The sequence below is a fragment of the Palaemon carinicauda genome, chromosome 21, assembly GCF_036898095.1.
Source record: "Palaemon carinicauda isolate YSFRI2023 chromosome 21, ASM3689809v2, whole genome shotgun sequence".
NCBI classification, from domain to species: Eukaryota; Metazoa; Arthropoda; class Malacostraca; order Decapoda; family Palaemonidae; genus Palaemon; species Palaemon carinicauda.
In genome coordinates this window covers 19880768-19901381 of record NC_090745.1, presented here as the reverse complement: position 1 = coordinate 19901381, position 20614 = coordinate 19880768, and the positions used below count along the sequence as shown (strand labels likewise).

At 45.6% G+C, this 20614-nt stretch overlaps 1 protein-coding gene across 1 annotated transcript in view; it reads left to right on the top strand.

The window, feature by feature from the left end:
• Positions 1-20614, top strand: part of nonC (serine/threonine-protein kinase Smg1) — a 357997-nt gene that overhangs the window by 323024 nt on the left and 14359 nt on the right. Inside the window, 2 exon segments of the mRNA XM_068344859.1 lie at positions 18312-18474; positions 19697-19900. Coding sequence (XP_068200960.1) covers positions 18312-18474; positions 19697-19900 — 367 coding nt within the window.

The window sequence follows — 20614 nt, the reverse complement described above, 5'->3', positions numbered from 1 at the left end:
GTCTGTTCGTGCTTGTCGCTCCCCTAGTCCGAGACCTCTTTCAGACTCCCCTGCACCAGGGAGAAGTAATGTCGTAGGACTTAAGGGGACGAGAGGCGTTAACCAACGTACAGACGTTCCCTCTTTGGTATCGGACGTTTCTCGTCAAGATCGCCCTTACCATAAGACGGGTGAGACTGTGTTCTCCTCATCCTCCGATGACTTATCGCACAAGAAACCTTGGCGCAAGGTTTCTAGACCCTTGAAGCGAAAGTCAGTCCCTTCAGGACAGGTCCAGCGTCCTGGCTGTAGCCATTGGGACAGCTCTGACCTTTTGCAGTCGTCGGAAGACTGTTCGCCTATTAAGCGCAAGCGTAACACGGGGTCCGAGGGTCTCGGTAGAGGCAATGTTTTGCCAACGCAGACGTTACCGACGTCACGGCCCGTTCCGACTCCCGTTGATCCGAAGTGGGTTGTCCTGCGGGACATGCAGTCTAAGCTTGCCTCCCTTATGGAAGAGTATGACGTTGAGCAGGTTCGCGATGATCCTTTGCTTTCGAGTCGCCATTACGCTGATCGAGACTCTGGCCGTCAGCCGCCCAAACGAGTGTTTACTCGTCCGTTTGACGTTAGTGCTGACGTTTCTAGTACTTTGAAACGTGATGTCAGTAGTTTTTCACGTCAGTCACGTGACGTAGATCCTCCCTTGCTGCAGTCTCGTATTGACGTTCAGCCGCTGCCGCCGCAGCCCCGCACTGACGTTCGCCGACCGGCTCCGTTGCCTCGACGTGACGTTGAGCGTCAGTCACCGCAGTTGGAGGTTGTTTTGCCTGCTCAGTCTATGCAGTCAAGGCAGTTCCGACGTGACGTCGAGCGTCAATCAACTTCAGCTGTTGTTGTTGGTCAGTCACAAGGATTTCAGTCTTTTCAGCAGCGGCGTGACGTCGCTTCCTCTGCTGCTACTGATGAGTGCGTGGTCTTGTCGGAATTCGACTGGCTTGAATATGACAAATATACTCGTAAGCTGGAGAGAGATAGGGTGAGGAGAAGCTCCTCTAGGTCTTTGGAATTTTCCTCCTCCCATGCCCCTGAACCTAATCCCTCCCCTGTAGTAATTGTTCCTGAACCCCCTACTAGCACTCATGAACCGTCCATGCGGGATATGTTTCTTGCGATTCAAGCTTTAGGCGAAAAAGTTGAGTCCTTAGCATCGGACCGTAACCAACTCATGTCAGATGTTAAGTTGTTGAAGTGTCAGAGTGGTAAAACAGAAAATCGTAGTGATAAAGTGATAAGTGCGCAAAGTGTATTTAGTGTTGCGAACGAGGGTTCGTCTGTTCGTGCTTGTCGCTCCCCTAGTCCGAGACCTCTTTCAGACTCCCCTGCACCAGGGAGAAGTAATGTCGTAGGACTTAAGGGGACGAGAGGCGTTAACCAACGTACAGACGTTCCCTCTTTGGTATCGGACGTTTCTCGTCAAGATCGCCCTTACCATAAGACGGGTGAGACTGTGTTCTCCTCATCCTCCGATGACTTATCGCACAAGAAACCTTGGCGCAAGGTTTCTAGACCCTTGAAGCGAAAGTCAGTCCCTTCAGGACAGGTCCAGCGTCCTGGCTGTAGCCATTGGGACAGCTCTGACCTTTTGCAGTCGTCGGAAGACTGTTCGCCTATTAAGCGCAAGCGTAACACGGGGTCCGAGGGTCTCGGTAGAGGCAATGTTTTGCCAACGCAGACGTTACCGACGTCACGGCCCGTTCCGACTCCCGTTGATCCGAAGTGGGTTGTCCTGCGGGACATGCAGTCTAAGCTTGCCTCCCTTATGGAAGAGTATGACGTTGAGCAGGTTCGCGATGATCCTTTGCTTTCGAGTCGCCATTACGCTGATCGAGACTCTGGCCGTCAGCCGCCCAAACGAGTGTTTACTCGTCCGTTTGACGTTAGTGCTGACGTTTCTAGTACTTTGAAACGTGATGTCAGTAGTTTTTCACGTCAGTCACGTGACGTGGATCCTCCCTTGCTGCAGTCTCGTATTGACGTTCAGCCGCTGCCGCCGCAGCCCCGCACTGACGTTCGCCGACCGGCTCCGTTGCCTCGATGTGACGTTGAGCGTCAGTCACCGCAGTTGGAGGTTGTTTTGCCTGCTCAGTCTATGCAGTCAAGGCAGTTCCGACGTGACGTCGAGCGTCAATCAACTTCAGCTGTTGTTGTTGGTCAGTCACAAGGATTTCAGTCTTTTCAGCAGCGGCGTGACGTCGCTTCCTCTGCTGCTACTGCTGCTCCTTTGCTTGTTGACGTTGCCTGTCAAGCGTTGCCGCCGCGGCAGGTCTCTCCTTTTCATGAGACTCGGCAGTTGTCGGACGAGGTTCCGTCAGATGAGGAAGTTGCTGATCCCCCTCCAACTGATATTCCTTTGGGGACTTTGTCAGACGGAGAGGAGCCTAAAGCTGCTCAGCCCTCTATGGACTTTAAAAAGATCATGCTGATTTTTAAGGATCTGTTTCCTGACCATTTTGTAACTGCTGCTCCTCGTTCGCCTCCGTCAGAGTTTACGCTAGGCCTAGCTACTTCGACGCCGTCGTTTACTAAGCTAGTGCTCTCTCGCTCTTCTAAGAGAGCTTTGCGTTTGCTAGGCGACTGGTTGATCACCAGGAGGAGTTTGGGGAAGACAGCCTTTGCTTTCCCTCCTTTTAAACTGGCTTCTAAAGCGAGCGTCTGGTATGACACGGGAGAAGTTCTCGGCTTGGGAGTTCCTGCCTCTGCCCAGGGAGACTTCTCAAGCCTCGTAGACTCTCCCCGTCGCCTGGCCATGAGACGCTCTAAAGTTTACTGGTCCTCCTCGGACCTTGATCATCTCCTCAAAGGGGTTTACAGGGCCTTCGAAGTTTTTAACTTCTTAGATTGGTCGCTAGGAGCCTTAAGCAGGAAGATCTCTTCGGCCGACCGTGATGTTTCCGTGCTTATTATGTCCTGCATGGACAAAGCCATCCGTGATGGCTCTAATGAGCTCGCCGCTACCTTTACGGCAGGAGTCCTTAAGAAGATGGAGACTCTTTGCTCGTTCCTTTCGGCAGGAGTAACTCCCTGCCAAAGGTCGGAGCTTCTCTTTGCCCCATTGTCATCTGCCTTGTTTCCTCAGCAGTTGATCAAGGATATTGCGGCTTCTCTGGTGCAGAAGGATACCCACGACCTGATGGCTACATCGGCGCGCAAGGCTGCTCCTTCATCGTCTTATGTCGTAAGACCCAAGCTCGATACCCCAGCTACGAGGTTTATCCCGCCCTTTCGTGGCAGAGCCCCCAGTAGGGGAGGCGCTCGTGCCGACAGTAAAAGAGACAAGAGAAGAGGATCCAAGTCCTCCCGTGGCAGAGTCTGACTGCCCACGTCCTCAGACAGCGGTAGGGGCCAGACTGAACAACTTCTGGCAGGCCTGGGAGAAGAGGGGTGCAGACCGAGAGTCTGTGTTGTTGCTCAAGGAGGGGTACAAAATACCTTTTGTACGGAGACCTCCTCTAGTAACAGTTCCTTTAGACCTCTCTCCCAGGTATCGAGAGGAGTCAAGGAGACAGGCACTACAACAGCAGGTGTCTCAGTTGCTAGAGAAGGGGGCGGTGGTGAAAGTCTCGGACCTTCAATCACCGGGATTTTACAACCGTCTCTTCCTAGTCCCAAAGCATACAGGAGGTTGGAGGCCAGTGCTGGATGTCAGTGCGCTCAACGTTTTTGTTGTCAAAACAAAATTTACGATGGAGACCACGAAGTCCGTCCTAGCAGCGGTCAGAGAGGGAGACTGGATGGTCTCTCTCGACCTGCAGGATGCGTACTTCCACATTCCTATACACCCGGATTCTCAACCGTATCTGAGGTTTGTATACAGGAATGTGGTGTACCAGTTCCGAGCACTGTGCTTCGGCCTCAGCCCTGCTCCTCTTGTTTTTACGAGGCTCATGAGAAATGTGGCAAAATTTCTTCATTTATCGGGGATTCGAGCCTCCCTGTACCTGGACGACTGGCTACTCAGAGCGTCGTCCCGTCATCGCTGTCTGCAGGACCTTCAATGGACGTTAGATCTTGCAAAGGAGTTGGGACTGTTAGTGAACTTAGAGAAGTCTCAACTGAATCCCTCCCAAACGATTCTCTATTTGGGGATGGAGATTCGCAGTCTAGCTTTTCGGGCTTTTCCGTCTGCCACCAGGATAGATCAAGCCTTGCTCAAAGTCCGCCTCATGCTGAGAAAAGACCGTTGCTCAGTGAGAAGTTGGATGAGCCTCTTAGGGACTCTGTCATCCCTGGAACAATTTATCTCACTAGGGAGACTTGACCTTCGCCCTCTCCAATTCCATCTAGACTCCCATTGGGACAAGGGCAAGACTTTGGAAGCTGTTTCAATCCCGATCTCCGAGCCAGTAAAGACGTGCCTGAACTGGTGGGACAGCAACATAAGTCTTCGAGAGGGTCTGTCCCTGGCGGTCAAGAACCCAAACCACGTGTTATTCTCAGACGCGTCGGATTTGGGTTGGGGAGCGACTCTGGACGGTCTGGAATGTTCGGGTCTTTGGACGTCGGATCAGAGGAGCCTGCACATCAACTGCAAGGAGCTGTTGGCTGTTCACTTGGCCTTGACGAGTTTCGAGAGTCTTCTCCGAAACAAAGTGGTAGAAGTGAATGCGGACAACACCACAGCCTTGGCGTACATCTCCAAGCAAGGAGGCACTCACTCCCACACACTGTTCGTCATCGCAAGGGACCTCCTCATCTGGTCAAAAGATCGAGGCATCTCACTGTTGACAAGGTTCGTCCAGGGGAAATTGAACGTCTTGGCGGACTGTCTCAGTCGGAGAGGTCAGGTGATCCCCACAGAATGGACCCTCCACAAGGACGTGTGCAAGAGTCTTTAGATGACTTGGGGTCAGCCCACCATAGACCTCTTTGCGACCTCTTTGACCAAAAGGCTCCCGACCTATTGCTCTCCAGTCCCAGATCCAGAGGCGGCCCACATAGATGCCTTTCTGCTGGACTGGTCTCACCTGGACGCATACGCATTCCCTCCGTTCAAGATCATCAACAGGGTTCTGCAGAAGTTCGCCTCTCACGAAGGGACAAGGTTGACGTTGGTTGCTCCCCTCTGGCCCGCGAGAGAGTGGTTCACAGAGGTACTTCAATGGCTGGTAGACGTTCCAAGGAGTCTACCTTTAAGGATGGATCTCTTACGGCAGCCCCACGTAAGGAGTCTTCATCAAAGCCTCCCCGCGCTTCATCTGACTGCCTTCAGACTATCGAAAGACTCTCAAGAGCTCGAGGATTTTCGAAGGAGGCAGCCAGAGCGATTGTGAGAGCTAGGAGAGCATCTACCATCAAGGTCTACCAGTCGAAGTGGGAGGTCTTTAGAGATTGGTGCAAGTCATCATCCATTTCCTCTTCCAGTACCTCTGTAGCCCAAATTGCAGACTTTCTCCTGCACCTGAGAAATGTTCGCTCCCTCTCTGCTCCCACTATTAAGGGCTACAGGAGCATGTTAGCTTCTGTGTTCAGACATAGAGGCTTGGATTTTTCCAATAATAAAGATCTCCAAGATCTCCTTAAGTCCTTCGAGACCTCTAAGGAGCGTCGTATGTCAACTCCTGCTTGGAACTTAGACGTGGTCCTAAGGTTCCTAATGTCCGACAGGTTTGAGCCATTGCATTCAGCCTCCCTGAAGGATCTCACCCTAAAGACGCTTTTTTTGGTGTGCTTGGCTTCGGCTAAAAGGGTCAGTGAGATCCATGCCTTTAGTAAAAACATCGGCTTCTCTACAGATAAAGCCACATGTTCGCTTCAGCTTGGTTTTTTGGCCAAGAATGAACTGCCTTCTCGTCCTTGGCCTAAATCTTTTGATATACCTTGCCTGTCAGAAATCGTAGGCAACGAGGTTGAAAGAGTACTGTGCCCAGTTAGAGCTCTTAAGTTTTATTTAGCTCGTACTAGACCTTTACGAGGTGGGTCTGAGGCCTTATGGTGCTCCGTTAAGAAGCCCTCATTGCCTATGTCTAAAAATGCTTTATCGTACTTTATTAGATTTTTAATCCGGGAGGCACATTCTCATTTAAGTGAGAAAAATCGTTGTTTACTTAAGGTCAAGACGCACGAAGTAAGAGCGATAGCAACTTCCGTGGCTTTTAAGCAAAACAGGTCTCTGCGAAGTATTATGGACGCGACCTTTTGGAGGAGCAAGTCGGTGTTCGCTTCATTTTACTTAAAAGACGTCCAGACTCTTTATGAGGACTGCTACACCCTGGGTCCATTCGTTGCAGCGAGTGCAGTAGTGGGTGAGGGTTCTACCACTACATTCCCTTAATCCCAATATCCTTTTAATCTTCTCTTGAAATGTTTTTAATCTTGTCTTGGGTTGTACGGAAGACTGGGAAGTCTTTCGCATCCTTTTTGATTTGGCGGGTGGTCAAATGTCGTTTCTTGAGAGCGCCCAGATTAAGGGTATTGATGAGGTCCTGTTGTATGGGTGGTCACCCTGGATATAACAGCTCCTGGGAGTCTTTCAGCATCCTGAGAGGATGGCTGGGCTTCGTGAGGAAAGCGGACTAATAAGGCAGAGTAATCGTCAGAGTCAGCTTCCTTACCAGGTACCTATATTTAAGTGGGTTTTTTTATGATATAATTGTCAAAAACTCGTGAGCATATACGCCTTTATTGTATTAATACTGGTCTCTACCCACCACCATGTGTGTGAATCAGCTATTATATATTCACCGGCTAAGTTTAATATTTAAAAATGATATTTTGATTATAAAATAAATTTTTGAATATACTTACCGGGTGAATATATAAATTAAAGGCCCTCCCTTCCTCCCCGATAGAGACCCAGCGGACTGAGAAGAACTGGAGACTTTGACAAGTATATGCGGTATCTGGCCGATAGTCGGCGCTGGTGGGCACACCCGCAACCTTCATGGCGATCGCTCGCGAGTTTTTGGTATCTGTCGAGCCGTCCGAGACGTCAGTTATTATATATTCACCGGGTAAGTATATTCAAAAATTTATTTTATAATCAAAATATCATATTCAGTTTCTTGGGCATTGTCCTACTCGTAGGGCAATGTCACTGTCCCTTGCCCCTGCCATTCATGAGTGGCCTTTAAACCTTTAAAAGAATTGATCCATTCCCCTTCCTCTTCTAATTCTTCCTCCTTGTCCTTCTCCTTCCTCTTCCAATTCTAATTCTTCTTAGAAGTCCAGAAAGACCAGTCGTAGTCGAGAGAATAGGGCTTTTGACAACACCCCCTCAACTTCAAGGCACGGGGGACACCCTGAGGGTTCAAGAATCCCCTGGAGCGGATGCTCAAAGGACTGTGACACAGGGGGTTACCCATGGACCACAGCCCTTTGTCACACTCCACTGAGGTAGTGACCCGGGATCCACTGGCTACTGGAAGAATTGGGATACTTGCCTTCAACTTTTCTTCCTGAATGATGAACTGCTGTTCCTCTAAACGGGCCACTGCAGTTTCCCGTGTTTAGAATATGGTACCTCTCGAGGTTGTCATTGCGTGGGTATGTATTTAATGCCTATGAGCCTGGGATTGATGGGCCTCGGCTCCTTGCTCAAGGCACACATTTAATGCTCTTCCCCACCTCTATCATTAGAGGGTAGAGTAAAAGATCTTTGCCTTGATCATTACTAGAGATCTTTTTCTTCTTGATGACTACCTACATGACCCAAATTCAGTCCCCTATTAATTTGCAGTTTTATGAATACTTACCTGGCAGTTATATATACATAGCTAATAATCTCTATTTCGGCAGAATTTTTCTAAACGTGGCAACCGCCTTGTGGTGGTTGGGTGGTAACACCCGTTAAAGGGTGGTAGGAGGAATCATTCCCGTTTTCTGTTCTTCAGTTCATCTCTGCCGGCCGGATCGACAACACGTTGGTCCGTCATTAAGAGTTTTTCTTCGCTTTCCCTGTATCGGTGTACCAGTCTGCTTTTTGGTGAAGTACTCTGATTTGGGGTTTTGGCAATCGTGTTTTTTGTTATCTCTTTGCTTTTTTGCTGTATTCATTATGAGTGAAAAAAGTCATTACCGTGTCTGTGCGAATGAGGAATGTAAGGTGAGACTACCGAAAATGGCGGTAGACCCTCACACCGTGTGTTTGAATTGTAGGGGTTTTGTTTGTGCCCTTAATAATAGGTGCGGGGAATGTAAAGTTTTGGATGAAAAGGATTAGTTGATTATGAAGCGCTATGTGCGTAAACTAGAGCTCGATAGAGTTAGGAGAGCTTCTAGGTCTAAGTCTAAGTCTGTTAGTGGTAAGGAAGATGAACTTAGTGTAGATTTATCTTTTGAACCTATAATTGATTCCTCTTTGGAAGTTGATCCTTCCCTTGAGTTAGTAACTCCTGCTCCTCCTACAGGATCCGTATCTGCGGATGACCCTCGGTACGCTAGCCTGGCTGCCGAGTTGAAGGCCATTAAAGAACAACTGGAGGCCTTTAAAGGTAAGGATAGTGAAAGTGCTTGTGTTAGTGCAGTGGAGGTGGCGACTGACCGAACCTGTCATTACCCTAGGCCTAGACCTCTACCAAGCTCCCAGGACCAAGGGAGAAGGTACGTCGATGACCGAAAGGGGGTGAGAGGTACGTACCCTCAGTCAGCCGTCGCCTCAAACAGCCCTGTTGCCGATTCCCAGGCTGTTCTTGACCGTCACGGAAAAGACATGTCGGATGTGTTAATTTCTTCTCCGAATTCGCCCAGACGTAAATGGAAGTGTGAAGTGTCAAGACCTACTAAGAGGAGATGGAACCGCGACGAACTGTCTCGTTCTTTCTCTCCCGGTTCTAGCAGTTATGAACCTTGTCCGTCGGAGGATGATTTCGACTCTGTGCCTGTGAAAAGGGCGAAGCCTAAGCCTACTGCCGAAGATCCTCCCCCTTCTACGAGTGTTATTCGTCAGCCCTCCCCTTCGGGGCCGCAAGACCCGGCTGATGTTGCTAAATCCTTTATGTCTGTCATGCAGGAACAACTTTTTACGTTAGTGCAAGCATTTAGCCGCCCTCACGCCCAGTCTGATAGAAGTAAAGACGACTCGTTACCTATTAAGAAGTCTGCTTCTAAGGGAGAACGGAGTTCTTCTCTAAAGAAAACTTCTCCCTCTCTACGCCAGGATGAGGAATGTGTGCTTTCACAAGGCGATACTTCTTCTCGATACCAGGACGATACGGTTTCTCGTTCTCGATACCGAGACGATACTTTATCGAACGATACTGCTTCTCCTTCTCGATGCCAGGACGATACCGCCTCCCGTTCACGATACCAGCACGATAACTCCTCTCGTTCGCTTCGCCACGACGATACCTCCTCTCGTTTGCTTCGCCACGACGATACCTCCTCTCGTTCGCTTCGCCACGACGATAGCTCCTCTCGTTCACTACGCCAGGACGATACCTCCTCTCGTTCACGACGCCACGACGATACCGACCCTAGTTCTCGACGCTTGGACGATACCGCCTCTCATTCACGACGCCATGACGATACCGCCTCTCGTTCTCGACGCCAGGACGATACCGCCTCTCGCTCTCGGCACCAGAACGATACTGCCTCTCGTTCTCGGTGCCAGGGCGATACCAGCCTTCCTCTTCGGGACGATACTGCCTCTCGTTCCAAGGATTCTTCTAGCGCTGGGCTCCAGGATGCAACCCGTCTTTTGCAGGACGATTCCTTTGATTTGCCCTTGTCGGGTTCTAAGGAACCTTCTTCTCGTTCGAAGGATGTTGCAGATGTGGATCAGGACCTTGAGGAGGTTTCTGATGACGATGATACTGTAATCCTGCCGACGCTGCTGGAGATTACAAAGTTCTCTCTCGCTCCCTTCTTGAACTTTTTGGAGAGGAATTCCAACCTGCTGCCCCTCAATCTCCTCAATCCCAATTTAACAGAAAGAAGGCCAAGAAACAGTCGGCCTTCATCAAGATGAAGCTGTCGATTTCCGCAAAGAAGGCTCTTGCAAAGATTGATGACTGGATGAAGGAGCGGAGACAAGCAGTTAAGACTTCCTTCTCGTTTCCACCAGCTCGTCTTGCTTCAAAAACGGGTATGTGGTATGCAACTGGGGAACCTTTGGGTCTGGGAGTGCCTTCCTCCTCCAAGGGTGACTTCTCTGGCTTAGTGGACTCTGCTAGAAGGCATGCTCTCAACTCAGCCAAGGTCATGTGGTCGATGTCGGAGCTGGATCATCTCGTCAAAGGTGTTTTTAGAGCCTTTGAGGTTTTTAGTTTTCTAGACTGGTCGCTTGGGACTCTGGCAAGGAAAACTGACCAGATGGAAGGAACTAGGGACCTTACCAGTATTATGTCCTGTATGGACAAGGCCCTCAGAGATGGGGCGAATGAGTTGGCTGCGCTGTTCTCAGCTGGGATCCTAAAGAAGAGAGCCCTGCTTTGCTCTTTTGCTTCAAGGTCTGTTACCATTGCACAAAAGTCTGAGCTTCTTTACGCCCCCCTGTCTCAACATCTTTTTCCCGAGTCCCTGGTTAAAGACATTACGCTTTCTCTGGCCCAAAAAGCCACCCAAGACCTTTTATCTCGTTCTGCTCGTAAGCCCTTGGCAGCCACTCCTTCTTCTTCGAAGCGGGAGGAAAAGAGATTCCAGCAGCCCTTTCGGGGCAGTACTACTTCTTCAAGACCAGATTTTAGAGGTAGAAGGCAAGAATCAGGACCAAGATCTACCAGGGGTTCGTTCAGACCTCGCTCCAGAAAATGAAGTTCGTCTCCTCCAGACAGTAGGCGCAAGACTCAGGTTTTTGGCAGTCTTGGAAGAGGAGAGGGGCGGACACCTGGTCCCTCTCAGTCATCAAGGAAGGATACAAGATCCCCTTTCTGAAGAAACCTCCTCTCGCAGATGCTCCGCTGGCCTTAGTAGCCCGGTACACAGATCCGGGGAAACAGAAGGCCCTAATAGACCTAGTCGACCAAATGCTAGACAGGGGAGCGATAGAACCGGTTCGGGATCTATCCTCCCCAGGCTTTTACAATCGCCTGTTTCTGGTCCCCAAGAACTCGGGCGGATGGAGACCCGTCCTGGATGTCAGCTCTCTCAACGTCTTTGTGGAGAAGACAAAGTTCTCCATGGAGACGACTCAGTCGGTGCTGGCATCAGTACGTCCAGGGGACTGTATGGTGTCCCTCGACTTGCAGGACACGTATTTCCATGTCCCCATCCATCCGACTTCAAGGAAGTACCTGAGATTTGTAATGCAGGGCAAGTGCTTCCAATTCAGAGCTCTTTGCTTCGGTCTCAGCACGGCTCCTCAATTCTTCACCAGGATAATGGCGAATGTGTCAGGCTGGCTGCATCAGGAGGGGATAAGGATATCCTTCTATCTGGACGATTGGCTGATTCGTTCACGATCGAGGGAGAAATGTCCGGAGGATTTACGGAAGACTTTTATGATGGCTCAAGATCTAGGCCTGGTCATCAACAGGGAGAAGTCTCGGATCAAGCTGAATCAGACTATTCTCTATTTGGGGATAGTTCTGAATTCAGTTCTTTTTCGGGCTTCTCCCTCACAGGAAAGACAGACCAAGTATCTCGTAAAAGTCAGAACTTTCCTGGACAAGAAGAGGTGCTCAGCGAAGGAGTGGATGAGTTTGCTGGGGACTCTATCCTCCCTCGAACAGTTTGTCTCTCTGGGGAGACTCCATCTAAGGCTTCTTCAGCACTTTCTTTCGAAGACGTGGAACAGAAAGACGCAGGAAGACTCCTTTTCCTTCCCCATTCCAACAGAAGTCAAGAATCTTCTGAAGTGGTGGCTGGATCCAGCCTTGTTAGGGGAAGGGATCTCCTTACACAAGAAGAACCCAGACCTAGTGTTGTTTTCAGACGCATCAGAGTCAGGTTGGGGGGCAACACCAGGAAGCAAGGAAGTCTCAGGCTATTGGGAAGGAATTCAGCTGGGATGGCACATCAACAACAAGGAGCTGATGGCCATTTTTCTGGGGCTAAAGGCCTTCAAAGACTTGGTGTCTGGGAAGATTGTGGAGGTCAACTCAGACAACACCACAGCTCTTGCTTACATCAGGAAGCAAGGAGGGACTCACTCTCTGTCTCTGTTCGAGACAGCAAGGGAGCTCCTTCTTTGGGCAAAGGAGAACAAGATAAGTTTGCTGACGAGGTTTGTTCAGGGACAGAGAAATGTGAGGGCAGACATGCTCAGCAGGAAAGGGCAGGTCCTTTCCACAGAATGGACCCTCAACCAACAGGTCTGTCAGAGTCTCTGGAGGCTGTGGGGGAGACCCCTCATCGATCTTTTCGCCTCCAACTTATCCAAGAGGATCCCCATCTATTGCTCCCTAGTTCCGGACAAGGAGGCAATAGCAGTAGACGCCTTTTTGATGGATTGGACGGGGATGGACACATATGCCTTTCCCCCGTTCAAGATCATCAATCTGGTAGTCAGGAAATTCGCTCTCCTCGATTCGGGACGAATGATCCTGATAGCTCCGTTCTGGCCGATGAGGGAATGGTTCACGGAGGTGGTGGACTTGTTGATGGACTTTCCAAGAAGCCTCCCTGCAAGTCCAAATCTGCTCAGACAACCCCACTTCGAGAGGTATCATCAAAACCCCCTCGCTCTCAATCTGACTGCCTTCAGACTATCGAGAAGCTCGTCAGATCGAGAGGATTTTCAGCGCAAGCTGCGAAAGCTATCGCCAGAGCGAGGAGGGTCTCTTCACAGAGGGTTTACCAGTCCAAGTGGGAGACTTTTAGGGCTTGGTGTAGGAAGCACAAGATTTCCTCATCCACTACCTCTGTGAGCCAGATTGCGGATTTCTTGTTGTACCTCAGGCAGGACGCTAAGCTGGCTGTGTCCACTATCAAGGGGTACAAAAGTATGCTCGCTTCTGTCTGTCGGCATAGAGGCTTGGACTTGTCTCGCGATAAGGACTTACATGACCTCTTGAAGTCTTTTGAGACAACCAAGCAGGTCCAGTTAAAGCCCCCTTCTTGGAACCTTGATGTGGTTCTTAAATTTCTGTGCACCAAGAGATTTGAGCCCATCTCACAGGCTCCCCTTAGGGAGGTTACCAAGAAAACCCTCTTCCTTTTGGCCTTAGCAACAGCTAAAAGAGTCAGTGAAGTCCATGCAATTGAAAGCAGGTAGGCTTCAATCTGAATGGGGCAGTTTGTGCCTTAAGATTAGACTTTCTCACTAAGAACGAGAACCCTTCTAAGCCCTGGCCAACTTTGAGGTTCCTAACTTGACCAACCTAGTGGGTCAAGAGCAAGAGAGGCTCCTCTGTCCAGTACGAGCCCTCAAGGCCTACTTGTCTCGCACGAAAAATGTGAGAGGCTCTTCTAGCTCCCTGTGGTGTTCTGTGAAAGATCCTCAGAAGCCCCTTTCCAAGAATGCTTTGTCTTTTTTCCTGAGGGAAGTTATAAGAGAAGCGCATCTCTTGTGTGAGGAGGAACACTTCAGACTTTTAAAAGTGCAGGCTCACGAAGTGAGAGCCATTGCGATCTCGCTTGCTTACCGCAAGAACATGTCGGTCCGTCAAATTATGGATGCGACATTCTGGAGGAGCAACTCTGTGTTCGCCTCTCATTACCTCAGAAAGGTGAGAGTGGATTATGAGAAATGCTATACCTTGGGCCCATACGTAGCTACGGCTTCTGTATTAGGCAAAGGAGTTACTACCTCCCCTCAACCTTAGTTTTGTATACTTGTGCGTAGGTTGGTGTTTTTATTGGTTGTCTGAGGACTTCGACTTGTGTACAGTCACCTCAGTCTAGTTAGATAATTTTTATCTACTTTGCAAAAGTTAGGTGGTTGGTTTTGGTAAGGTTGCAGTTTTTATTTTGGGCATTAGGTAGTCCTGAAGTCTAGTCAGATTGTTGGTCTCACCCTGTTGACAGACTCAATTGAGTGTTTTCAGCACTGCAGGTCACATCCTGGCTGACACTCCTAAGGGAAAGCGACTCAAGAGGGAGGAACCTTTGAAGTCAGCTACCTTAGCAGGTAAGGAATCAAGGTGTTTATTTATCCTACAGCTTTTTTGGTTGTTTCCCCAACGATGTTTACTGTCTATCACCCTCCTCCAAGTGTGTTAATCAGCTATGTATATATAACTGCCAGGTAAGTTCTATTCATAAAAATGGAGTTTTTATGATAATACAAAGTTTTATGAATACTTACCTGGCAGTTATATATACATTCGAAGGCCCACCCACCTCCCCTCAGGAGACAGGTCGGGCATAGATGAACTGAAGTACAGAAAACGGGAATGATTCCTCCTACCACCCTTTAACGGGTGTTACCACCCAACCACCACAAGGCGGTTGCCACGTTTAGAAAAATTCTGCCGAAATAGAGATTATTAGCTATGTATATATAACTGCCAGGTAAGTATTCATAAAACTTTGTTTTATCATAAAAACTCCATTTTATGTCCATTGCTCAGAATACTATTTTTCACAGGGAGAAATTAGATTGCTGGAGAAACTTACCAGACCTTTCCTCCACCCTTGTGAAGAATAAGGGTATTCAGACTCTTTTGCCCCCTGGTACCTGACCTTGGACCAGTACCAATAGAAGCAGGGAACCCTGAGTCAGAGTGTTCCTTTGTGGATATTCTTGCACTCTTCTTTGTAAGGGCATGAACTCAGTGAGGTGACCTTGGTGTCTCCCTGCAGGTTGGCTTGGTTATTGATTGACACTTAGGTGCCCCTCAAGGTTGAGGCTTTCTCTGGAGCTGCTATGCTCAGATCTTGTTGGTGGTCCTAGTGTGAGTTGACAATCAGATCTGTGGATCTGGTTTGTCTCTCACTTCTGGTCAGCCAAATGGGATTTTGCCGCACACACTCTCAGCAGCATCACCACCTGGTCAGAGACCTGCCAGTGTGTACAATGTTTGGGGGACTACCCATGGAGGGACTCAAGTCAGAGGACACATTCCTCTTGGCCCTTGAGTCAACCCATGAATGTTCAGAGGACACATTCCTCTTGGCCCTTGAGTCAATCCATGAATGTTCTGCACTGGCCACTCCCTCCAAGCTGTCTCATGGTTTGACAGGGGTCAGGTACAGGACTTACTTCGCAATGGCAATGGGTTCGACCCCCGAGTCTTAAGAAAAGTACAGGAGTCTTGTGGTCTCTATTGGGAAGGCAGTGGTTTCCTTGACACATTAAGTACTCAAGTGGGTTTTGAAGAGAAGGGATGCTTTGGTTTCCCTACTCTCAGAACAAGTCGGTCAAGAGGTAGCTCTGATGGGGTGTTCTCAACAGTGCGGAGGGGGCATGTCTTTCCTTCGTAGGATTCATGTGCAGGCAATGGTGAAGAGGAGGACTGCTTTGCAGGATTCTCAGATCTATCATGTAATCTCTCTCAAGGTCTGTGGCCAAACCTCAGGGTACTGTACATCTGCAGGATGGGGATAAGGAGGCTCTGTGACCTTTCCTAGGCCCCTATCAGGACTACCTATGACTTCTTCTTGAAGGGATTCTGTGCATGCACAACCTGGTCAGGGTAAGAATGGGGTGAAGAGGGAAGGTAGAGGGAGAAGTTGATGCCAGCATTCCCCCTGTTTGGCTGTCAAGTAGGGGGATGCCTGTCATGCCTTTCAGCAAACTGACAGAGCACAGGGTATTAAGTATTCTTACAGGTACTTGCTATGTTTATAGACCATTGGTCCCTTCCACCCCATCTCGCAAACCAATAGTGTTCTTGAACACAGTTTGGCCACCTACCTTGGAGAAGCTCATTCCACACAGGTGCCTTAAGGATTAGATACCTCATCAGAGTCAAACTCTTCCTTCATATTATCCTCAATTTTGTCTTCCCAGCTTAGTAAGTCCTCTAAAAAGGTAAATATAGGCTTTCCCTTTCGTTTACTTCTAACGGTAACCTTTGCGCCTGGACTAGGCAAGGAACTTGTTTCTACAGTCTAGGTACTAGCACCCACATTAACATTTCTAACTCACTGCCATCTGAAACATTATTCAACCATTCAGCTCCCTCCAAGCCTCTAAAGAATTTATCTGAAAAGGATCTTTTTTTGTTCTACAGGAACCATACGATATTTCACATTATTAATATGTATTGGGTATAAAGGGGTTGATAATGAATACAGTAATGCTTCACAACACAAAATTAATTTGTTCTAGAGTGGCTTTCGTTTCGTGAAAATTTTGTGTTATGAGTCACATTTTACATGTAAATCACCTAATTTGTTCTAAACCCTACAAAAACACCACATTAAATTTTATAATAAAGCTACAATGTAACCACAATGAAATACTGTACAGCCAAATATATTTGAACCATTCAATATACCTAAACTAACTGTTAACACCTGTAAATTAAGTCGTTATTAGAACATAAGGCAATCATAAATGGAAAATAATATAAAACCTACACTACAATACTTTACATATACAAAATATACAGTACTGTACCATATGTAATGTACTATTATAGTTACCCCTACTTTAGAGGTACATTTTCTATTATATAAACCCATTTTCTTCAACTTTTGTTAATGGGTGATTTTATTCTCGACATGGCTGGCAAATCTCTTTTCTTATCATGCAACATTTTTTGCAATGTGAGTCAGAAAAATCTTAACATCTCGTTTCGTAGTGAAAATTTTGTAAGCAGATTCTTTCGTGAAGAGAGGTATGACTGCACCTACTTCAGTAAGCGGAGGGATATTAGTATCCAGTCTTTGGTCTTTTATCCCAGAATCCAGTGGTTGTAAAGAGCAGAGTGGATCACAGAAATGTGAGGGTTTTGTAATAGAGGGACTTGAAGTATCTCAAGAGTAGAGGCTCATGTAGAGGTGATCAACTTGTTTAGTGCTGCGCACCATCAGAACCTTTACTGAATGAAGCACTAGAACTGCTCGGCAAAGCTTGAGGAGTTACCGGAAGATTCAAAACATCAGTGTGGACTGGAATCACTGCCTTTGCCTGAAGACTCATCGGTTTTCCTGTATTCGAGTAACGAAGCAAAAGAGGTAAAAGTCTTAAAAAGCTCAGTACTATCAGACCCCAAAAGCTCATTAATGGTTAGAGGCATTAACATCCAGCTTCTCACACTAATCAACTAGCCTAGTTTTCTCAGGATTCACAATGAATTAAAGATTAATTTCCTTATGTCTTTGGAATTCTTAGTATGGTTAGCTACGATTGAACATATCTCTTCATAAGAGGAACAGTAAGTGACCACATTCTTCACAACAGTTATCTAAATCACAATATTCCGGCACACGAACAAAGAGAATAATAATCATGATCTCTCAGTAATAACTCCCTTGAACAACTTTTACAGAATTATTAACAAACCCAGAAGAAAATAAAGCTAATAACCTAAATAACATAAACCACGTAATCCAGAAAAGGCACACATCAGTACAGTACAGTACTTAAAAACTGAAGGCGACTAGATGTCTGAAAAGACAAAGGGGCTATGGAATACCCAAATAGAGGTTATCACTACTAACAGCTTGATTATCTCCATACTGAACCAGAGGCCTAAATCTGTCGTAAAAGTAAGAAAACAGGAAATTTTAAATTTAAGGGTATATGTTGATATAAACCTGAGAGAAAAGCATTTTGAACATCAGGGAGGTTTCACAAAAATAAATTTGATTAATATTCCATATTTTATGTTGATAGAAAAATATTATCTGCCTTTCAGTGTGCCGTAGGATAACTACAGTTCTTGCTGCCTAAGGCTATCTATTTTATACTTTAACAAATTTAATTTGTGAAGAAACTTGTAAACACTTGTTCGCTACTTGAGATGTATCTTAATAGTTAATAACCTAAAACTCAAGAAAATTTGATAATAGTATAAACTAAAAGTAAAGATTAAAAAATATTCTTGAATTGATCAATTTCCCAAAAAAATATTTATTGTTGGTGGATGTGGAATTTCTGGCATTCACATAAATACATTATGTTGATGTGATGTTAACCTTCATTCTCTGTACTGTAGTGTAAATTGGAATTGTAATATGCGGGCTACCCAAGATAGTGGTATGAATTGTATAATTATGCTGTAGGCTACATAACTGATTGCATTGGTAGGTGTCTGTAAAACATTATTACCACTTCATTTTGTCTCTGCCATGTCCGTAATAAAAGGGAAACCATGTATTGAAGTAATAAAATGTCAGTATGCTACAAGCTACCCAGTAATGTGATTTTAATTTTATTCTAAAATTGAGGTACAATAACATTACTCTATATAATTTTATGTTGGCATTTACCATAATGTTTCTAGATTTTCTCATGAAATTGTAAGAGATTCATACATTTTAATAATCATTTTTATTTTCAGTTTGAAGAGCATATTGTGTCTGGTGTTGAAGATTATCTGCTGCTCTATCGAAATTATTCAGAGTCCATATCTGGTCTCATACGACAGATGCTGCATGATCCTTTGACGCCTGATAAAGCTGTAGCATGCATACAAAAATTCCAGGAATTAGCTGGTCAGACAGGTCAGTTACTTGTTTACTCTAAGTATTTTATCAAATAGAAATAAATTAAAACATTATCCACAGTTATTACGTTCCGAGTCCCCCTAGGTTACAGAATTCTTCGGATAATAGGTGATTTAACTTAAGAAAATTCCCTTCAAGAACTGTAATGGTACTTTCAATGTAAAACTACTACAGTGAATGTACTGTACAATAATAATAATATACTGTAGTACAGTACATTAAAATCTTATACTGACAGTAATATTCTCTCTCTCTCTCTCTCTCTCTCTCTCTCTCTCTCTCTCTCTCTCTCTCTCTCTCTCTCTCTCTCTCTCTCTCTTTCTCATTATCTTATTATTAGCATGGATTTGAGGTGCTGTGTCAAGCTCTAATGGACCTAAATTCAAGGGTTTGCCTTATACACACAGAGTCCACAGTTTGTACATTGATATACTGGCCCAAAAACAGGGGAGACAATATTTCTTTGGTATTCATGTCATATTGAATTCCTTGTTTTAGCCTCACACAGGAAAATCTTTGGAGACCACATAGCACTTAAACACCAATAAAGGCTATTTGAAATATAATTTTTCATATTTTTTCTTTTTTCTTTTATTAAGAAAAGTGGGATTGAAGGAGGAAAGATAATACCGTTAGAATTTGTATAAGGTATCTTATCTGATAATTTTATTTTATAGATTAAAATTGTATTATTTTTTAAGAAAGTTGTTTAAATACAATTTGTACTATATTGTACTGTACCGTATACCATTAATGTTAGATACATTCAACTCTACTCACCATTTTCTTTATTTATGTAAGAAATCTTAAAGATAATTTTCATTCTCTGTAAAACCAGAAGTCTCACAGTGTGGGAAGAGTACTTTATTTTGGCTCTTGAAGAATGGGTGGTTATCAGTCTAAAATTCTGTTTCTTTATTTTGTCAACTTTTTTTTTTTTTTTTTTGAGATGGACCATGTATGTATAAATGAATTTTCCTTGAGGAGTAAGAGAAGAAAATGGGAAATTTTTTAGTTTTAGACTCGATGTCGACAATAGGCCAGGTTCGAGAGACAAGCCACATGAATGCCAGATCGGTATAGAAATAAGTAATTCTATCATGAAAATTGTTTATCAAATAGGAATATAGATGAATTGATATTCTTCTCCAAAAAATCAATATTCTTTGAAAGTTTTCAATTCAGTTTAAAAGCTTGAACTTTATTTTCTTGTTTCCAGGAATGATTTATGATCAATTAGTGGACTTTGGTAATCAGTGTGTTGTTGAAGAAGCCCAGGAAGAGGAAGAAGCCCACAGAGAAGGCAGTGGTGAACCTAGAAGACCCCCACTTCTTCGTCAGAGTAGTGTAATCATGTCCCCAGCGAAAACATCAACCCCAGACTCTAGGACTAAAATTAAAAGACATCCCTTAACTGGAAAAGGTAAATTGCTGTCCTGGTAATTTTGTTTACAATCTTACTGTAATTATTATTTTTTTTTTTATAAAAGTGGTTTGGTGCTTAATATAGCAAGAATATAAGGCACAAAGAGTAACCTTATTATTTAGGCAATCACTCAGGAAGATTTAAAAATTATATCTTATTTAATTTAAAATGTGCATGAGTAACATACTTTTAAACTTAGATGAATAATTTCGATACTTAATGAATAAAAAGCTTGATGAAAGTAAAACTAGATTTTTGTCTTGGTATATATGCTCTTTGATCCCAAGGAAAAGAGAGATCGGTGATGCAAACAAGCTAGTAAATAGCATCCTTTCTAACCCACCACAATTTTGGTTCATATTGTCTGCATTGTAGCATCTGCTACCAGCACATTTTATGTGTTTCAATTTTTGCCGTTTTGTGGTATAGAAGTCTTTTCCTTTGTAGTAAAAATAGGAAATTACAAGAGCTTCTGTGACTTCTCAAATTAGTTGAAAGTTATTCAAATTTTATTGTGTCAGGGAAGACCATGCAGTTGCACTATTAATTAAGAGCTTGGGCAGCATGATGAAAGGGAACTGGAACAGAAGTAGAAGGCTAAGTAGTGGGTGCATTTTGGAGGCAAAGGGACATTTCAAAGATTTATAAGTAATGCCTCAAGTACACCATTTTGGATAGATTTGTGGCGCAGGCCAATCGCTTCCAAAACTA